This window comes from Entelurus aequoreus, linkage group LG19, assembly GCF_033978785.1.
Source record: "Entelurus aequoreus isolate RoL-2023_Sb linkage group LG19, RoL_Eaeq_v1.1, whole genome shotgun sequence".
Classification (NCBI taxonomy): domain Eukaryota; kingdom Metazoa; phylum Chordata; class Actinopteri; order Syngnathiformes; family Syngnathidae; genus Entelurus; species Entelurus aequoreus.
In genome coordinates, this window is record NC_084749.1 from 29,204,173 (window position 1) to 29,211,555 (window position 7,383).

Here is a 7,383-nt window from a genome sequence, read left to right on the forward strand (position 1 = left end):
TTGGCCCATACTCTTAATCTCCTCCTTAAGGACATCATGGCACTGAAGACAATGGACACACTGTACAAGAGAGCAAAACAAGTAGTGAAATATGTGAAGGGCAAACAGGTAGCTTCAGCAATCTACTTCTCAAAGCAAAATGAAAAAAACAAGAGCACCACACTGAAGCTCCGTAGCATCAATCGATTGGGTGGGGTTGTCATCATGTACGACAGCCTACTGGAGGGGAAGGAGTCTCTGCAAAAGATGGCCATATCCCAGTCTGCATCCATCGAAAGTCTCAAGAGAATCCTGCTGGAAGATGTGTTTTGGGAAAGAGTGACTAGCAGCCAGACTATCCTCAAACCAATAGCAACAGCTATTGCCAAGATAGAAGGTGATGATGCCGTCTTGTCAGATGTTCAATGTCTGTTTGCTGAGCTCAAAGAAGAAATCCAAACTACTCTGCCCACTTCCCTGCTGCTCCAAGCAGAGGAAACCGCAGTGGTCAAATCAATGGATAAGCGCCAAGTGTTCTGGATGAAGCCAATACACGCAGCAGCATACATGCTGGACCCAAAGTACCATGAGAAGAGCACACTCTCTGGTAAAGAGATCAACAGAGCTTACACTGTTATTACTACCATGTCTCACCATCTGGGTCTTGATGAAGGCAAAGTCCTCGGCAGTCTGGCAAAGTACTGTACTAAGCAAGGGCCTTTGGGAAGGGGATGGGATATGGCAGTCATGCCAGCACATATCTGCATCCACCTGGTGGAAGAGACTTTGTGGATCTGAGGCCCTTGCACATGTAGCCTCAGTCATCCCTCCAAATCCCACCCACATCAGCCTCCTCTGAGTGCAACTGGTCACTGTTTGGAAACATGCACACAAAGGTTCGCAACAGGCTCACGAATGCAAGGGTCCAAAAACTGGTGGCCATCCGGGCAAACCTAAGGCTCTTTAAACCTGACACAGAGCCATCCTCAACAAGGTTGGACAGTGACACCGAAGATGACGACAAGTCAGATGTCGAGGAAGTGGACATTGAGGACGTTGATGAGTTCCATGAAGAAAGGATTCAGAGGAAAAATGCAAAAAAACAGAGGCTTGAGAAGCTTAACTAAATGCTTTCATTTTACATTTTGAATGGGACCTTTTTGGGGGGGCATCATTTATTTTATTCAACATTCATGTTTTTTTATGTTTGATGAAAAAACAGAGGCTTGAGAAGCTTAACTAAATGCTTTCATTTTACATTTTGAATGGGACTTTTTGGGGGGGCATTTCATTTATTCAATTAACATTGATGTTTTTTGACGTTTGATGAAGTTCTGCTCACAAAAATAAATTTGTATTACAAATGTTTGCATGCATGTCTGCTTATTATGACCACAAAATGTTTATATTTATGTCTGTAAATTTCCTGTTAATTTCCATTAATTCCCATGGCCGGTGTCCAACTTTGAATAATCAAAAAATGGTACATTTTTCCAAACTTCCCGAGCTTAACTTACCAAGGTAAATTTCCGGAAAGTTTCCGGAAAATTACCGGAAACTTTCCACCCTTTTGCAACCCTAATTCAAACTGTAATGACCTGCTGGTGGTAATGTTTGTGTGGTTTGGATTTAATGTCAGTTTTTCCCATGTTTACAAACACACCGTCCATGCCTGAATGGCGGAGAATGAGGAAGTGTTGTTGTGTGCCCGGCGGAGAAGAGACAAAAGTGTGGACACGGGAGTTAAAACCTGTTGGAATTGTGCGATTTGTTATCATAGGTTTGGTAATAAAAGTTAAAAATCGCGTTGGACTTAGTGTGATTTCTTTTGGGGACAATGTATTACTTAAATTGAACTTTTTTTATGTAATAAAAACAACTTATTGTCAAGGTGTGGCGATAATAAAAATGCAGTGGCGGTCTGCCGCATTAAGGGAAAACCCTGGTATTGGCTGATCTCATTTATAAATGATTGATTTCAGAATCAACAGCAGAAAACCGTGATTGGAACATCCCTACCTTTTAAACATCATTTCTATGTGCTTCGACTGATTTATTTGCTTACATTTCTTGCAGGCAACTGAACCCAATGTATGAAGGCTACCTTCAGCATGATGCCCAAGAGGTTCTGCAATGCATTCTGGGCTACATCCAAGAGGCCTGCATCACCATACGGAAGGAGCACAAGCTGGAGAAGCAGGAGGAAGTCAAACATGGCACCCCTCTTAGTTCACACAATTCTGAACTGGATAGAAGCACAGAAGATGAAGGTCAAGTGAATGGAAAGAGGAAGAGCGACACAGACCTGGGAAATGCCAAAAAGAAGCCAAAATCTATTAAATCTGCCAGATGTAGTGCTGAAGAGGAGCACACCGTGAGTGCACCTGTCACCCGTTCCAAAAGGAAGTCGTCCAGCGACATCACCCAGGATAACACGCATGGCAAAGATGGAGAGGAAGGAAAGGGAGACAAGGAAATAAAAGTAAATGAGGAGGAAGATGTGGGCAGTGATGATGAGAAAACCTCTAACGAGGCTGACGGGAAAAAGAAGCGTAGTAAATTGAGCTGGCTGAGACCGGTTAGGAAACAACCCAGCATCATGTCGATGTTTCGCACTGTGGGGAAGCTCACCTCCTCCTTTGGAAAGAAGGTGGAGCAAGAGAACAATGTGACCGAGGACAAGCAAAGTAAAGATGATAAGTCAGAAGACGATCAGGAGGTCGTCCCTCAAAACATAAACAGTGTAGAGAAAGAGGCACATCAAGGTATGACATTAGTAACCTTTGGGGCATCTTCACATATAATATGACATAACCTGGACCTCCCTTTTTGGTTCTGTTGCCTTGCAGACGGTCTAGACCTGTTGGAGCGCTTATTCCAAGGCCAGCTGGTCTTACGCACTCGTTGTCTGGAGTGTGAGAGCTTCACCGAAAGGCGAGAGGACTTCCAGGACATCAGTGTTCCCGTGCTGGATGAGCAACCCAGCAGCCCAGACGATCTCTCTTCAGGTGAGGTTTTGAACAACAAACTGTTGAATCCGGCCACTTTTCCACCCACCAAAAGAGTTCTGTCTAGTAAACATGGAGTTGTTGTGTGACAGCGACATCATTGCGTCATGGCAACGCGTAACCTGCCAGTGAATTAAATACAATTGAGAGTTAAATAATGTGATGTGATGTAAATCAATGGGGAAAAAAGACAAATGCATACTAGAGATGTAACGATATCAAAATCCCACAATACGCTATTATCACAGTTTTAAGGTCACGTTACGATATTGCAGTAATGTAAAAAAAAGATTACTTGAAAAATATGACTTAGTGTGGAAAATAAAGTTAAAGTTATGTTAAGGATAAACACACTTACTGTAAATAAACACAAACCTAATCCTCAAATATTGTAATCATATTTATTACTACCAAGAGGTTTGTTGAAATTGCGAAGAACAGTGAGGGAAACAGTGTTTGAAATAACAAGCAAACATAAAAAACTTTCAGTTCTGTGTTTTTAAACTTGACATGTTAGATAAAAACCTGATTATAATGACTCACAAATTGATGTTTGGCCTGGATTACTTATTGGTTTTGCTTCAATAATCTTTAAAATGATTAATTAAGTGAATTCTCAAGTTGCTTTTATTTCCGGACCTGTAGCGTAGACGGCCACGGTCGAGCAATATCTCCAAACTGTATTTTGCATGTACGTCACGTTTTCTCCTCTTTGAATTTCTTTGACTGTGATGTCAAGATTTAAACTTTGTGGGAGGATCCACTTGCTCGAGCTTTCCACTCTGATCCTCTGTTTCCTGCCGTATTTTACTGAGCTGCGCTGCGGCAGGGGATTATGGAAGATGTGGTTTGCTTCTCAGATCGGCTCACTCAATAGTGGCAATAAAAACCCTACAATGGTGGGTGTAGTCCTAGTTCCCATTTACCGTCACACGTTACGGCATTATTGTGAGAACCGCAGTATTTACAATACCGTTACTTCCCTAATACATAAACTAATAATAACAAGGTGCCGTGCTGAACTCCTTCATTGCTGTGTGAGATGCAGCAGGTGTTAGTAGAGCTGCACAAGTAAAACTCCTGACCGTTAGTATTACCGTTTCAATTAAAATGACCAAAAAAACGTGATTGGTAACTGCGCTTTGGTAAACTTACGGACTGACTGGCACCATCTCATTAGCTTAAATGTTAACATGAAAACTAGAGACATTATCATATTTTCCTATTAAGAAACCACATAGCCCAATCTAAACTTATTTAAACACATTGCTGTCTGAGCAACCAAACTATTCAAATGTGCACAATACACATTGAACCTACAAGCTGTGCTCTCTTAGAACAGAGTGATCGTTTTTTATATCATATTTTATGGCGCGTTCAAATACTGCTGAAAAGCAGGATGCCACAACGCCCGCCAGAAATAATATAATTATTTGCTGCGCACTTTTCATTGAAATAATTTTTAAGACAATAAAAGCTTAGCCATTAAAAACAAATAAAATAAGACTAAAACAATATCAGTGAAGCATAAGAAACACAAAACATGCAAAATAGTGTTTTTTTAACAGTGTCAGTGCTGTTCAGTTTATTCATTTATGTAGCACATTTAAAAACAACCCCAGTTTGCCAACGTGTTGTCCAGAAATAAGAAATCATTTGGAAAAAAAGTAGACGCAGTGGTAAATTTACATTGTAACAGGGAAGGATGAATAAAATACCAGAGGGGGGAGGGGGGGGTGAGGTTTGGTGGAAGCGGGGGTGTATATTGTAGCCCGGAAGAGTTAGGGATGCAAGGGATTCTGGGTATTTGTGCTGTTGTGTTTATGTTGTGTTACGGTGCGGATGTTCTCCCAAAATGTGTTTGTCATTCTTGTTTGGTGTGGGTTCACAGTGTGGCGCATGTTTGTAACAGTGTTAAAGTTGTTTATACGGCCACCCTCAGTGTGACCTGTATGGCTGTTGATCAAGTATGTCTTGCAGTCACTTTCGTGTGTATGCAGAAGCTGCATACAACATGCGACTGGTTGTATGCACTGATTGTATGGTGAAAAAGCGGACGCGCCGACAGGTTGTAGAGGATGCTAAAGGTAGTGCCATCACGGCACGCCCTTTATATTGTTGTCCGGGAGAAATTCGGGAGAATGGTTGCCCCGGGAGATTTTCGGGAGGGGCACTGAAATTCGGGAGTCTCCCAGAAAAATCGGGAGGGTTGGCAAGTATGGTAGTTTGTCAGATTATTGAATATTATAAGTAGGCACACTGTCCCAACAACTGGTCCCCTGACTTACGCCTTTCTTATTTCTTTGTCTCCACAGTTTCTCCATACCCCAAATTAGAGCAGAAAACCTTGAAATGGTCTATCGCACAGTTTGCGTCGGTGGAGCGCATCGTGGGAGAAGACAAGTACTTCTGTGACACGTGTCATCACTACGCCGAAGCTGAAAGGAGTCTTCTGTTTGACAAAACGCCCGACGTCATCACTATTCACCTGAAGCGCTTCTCCGCCAACAATCTGGAGTGAGTTGCCAACCTGACCACGTTTGACTGACTAAGCAACTTTTGCAGTTATTTGTCTTTTCCTTTCTTCCAGATTGGACCCCTATGCAGGTCTGTCCAAGGTCAACACTCCCTTGCAGACGCCGCTGACATTGTCTCTGGAGGAGTGGTGCACACCTCGATCTTCCGACAAAGGCCACCACTACCAGCTCTTTGCCGTGGTCATGCACAGCGGCGTGTCCATCAGCAGCGGCCATTACACCGCGTACGTCCGCATGAGCGGCTTGGAGGACGCCAAGCTCTGGCTGCAAGACGGGAAGGATACGGAAGAGGAGGAGGCGAAGGACTACGACGATGGCGAAGTTTCTGTCAAGCAGAATGCAAAAGAACAGCCGGCGCCTAGCTTGGCGTGCAGCAAACCAGGAAATAAGAAGCTTCCCGAGGGTGGCGTCGGACTCTTGGGAGGTCAGCGGAGTTCAGTGGGCAGCGTGAGAGAAGCGCCCAAACAGAGAACAACTCTAAACCCCAATCCAGAAGCAGGAGATGGGCCTTTGACCTCGTGTGAGGGTTTGGAGGCCTCGGAGCAGCAAGCTTTGAACAACCTCCTGGAGTACGAAGGAAAATGGCTGCTCTTCGACGACTCAGAGGTGCGCTTGTTTCAGGAGGAAGATGTCCTGCAAGCTTGTTCTCACCAGACTTGCTCGTCTTCAACGCCGTATCTGCTCTTCTACAAGAGAGTACATGCTGACACCACGCCGCCTTCACAATAAGATAAGTACTATTAATAGTATTATAGAACACATGGCTTTTATCTTGTGTAGCACTCATTTGTGCAACATCAACTCATGTGACAAACAATGAAGGTTTTGTGCCACAAGCAAACCTTTTTCTCAACCTTTTTTTTGTTTGGTCTTCTACCAATTGACTTAAAAGTGGAGTGAAAGAAAGTGCTGCACTTGCTTCTAAATCATGTTGATCGTCAAGTCTAAAGCCAAACACATGGATGTGAGAATTTACTCCGCCGCTGTTTTAACAAGCTCAATCATGACTCAAATGTTTTGTGTAATGTGTGCATTTTGCAATGTAAACAAAACTGCATCAGATCTTGAGTGGACCAGAATATGAAATAAACTTTTAGTTAGCTTTTTCACACATTTTCTGAAGATGCAATTTGTTGTTAAAACTATGAAAGCCAATGTTTTCTCTGGTAAGACAAACGTATCTGTTTCCATTATTCATCTGTTCTGGATAAATAACCCAATAGGAAACACCACGGTCGTCCTGCGCTACATCCCATTCTATTGCAGCTTCACCACATTGCAGATTTGTAGGGGAAATAATTTTAAAAAAGCCTTAAAGCATATTTTACAATTTCTTTGGGTCATAAATTAAGCATTGTCAAGCATAAAATGGGTAAATGAACCCAACATATGACTACCGGTACATTAGTATTGGCCATTAGATACCAAACCAGCCAGAGTGTGCTTGTCAGAATTGTGGCCACTTATTGGCTCAGCCTCAGGCAATATTACTGTAATGAATGAAGAGTGTAAATGTGTGTAGTGTACTTCATGTCCAGGAGGCTCTCATTATGTCCAAAAGCTATTTAGAAGGTTGTAAATACTTTGTTTATGCTCAAGCTTTGAAAGTAATCATTTATTAATGATTCCTACTTTGCAGAAATCCCTTTATTGCGGTTGTGTCCGGAACCAATTAACAGTGCTAAACAAGGGACAACAAACCTTTTCAGACACCACAAATAGTAACACAAACATTATACACGCAGAACATACAGCAAAATGCAACAAAATAAATGGATAAATGAACATTTAACACCACATTTTTATTGAGGACTCCACTTACCATAGCAGTGTGGTGCATTCAGTGGCACTCTGGAAAC

General features: G+C 42.5%; 1 protein-coding gene across 4 annotated transcripts in view; it reads left to right on the forward strand.

Annotated features, from left to right (window-relative positions):
* usp1 (ubiquitin specific peptidase 1) overlaps positions 1–7,146 on the forward strand; it is a 201,144-nt gene extending 193,998 nt beyond the window's left edge. For all 4 annotated transcript variants that reach the window (XM_062028253.1, XM_062028251.1, XM_062028250.1 and 1 more), the window contains 4 exons: positions 2,056–2,744; positions 2,829–2,987; positions 5,303–5,504; positions 5,578–7,146. In XM_062028253.1, coding sequence (XP_061884237.1) covers positions 2,056–2,744; positions 2,829–2,987; positions 5,303–5,504; positions 5,578–6,253 — 1,726 coding nt within the window. In that variant the 3' untranslated portion in view covers positions 6,254–7,146. The remainder of the gene's footprint in view (positions 1–2,055; positions 2,745–2,828; positions 2,988–5,302; positions 5,505–5,577) is intronic.
* The last annotated feature ends 237 nt before the right edge of the window (positions 7,147–7,383 follow it).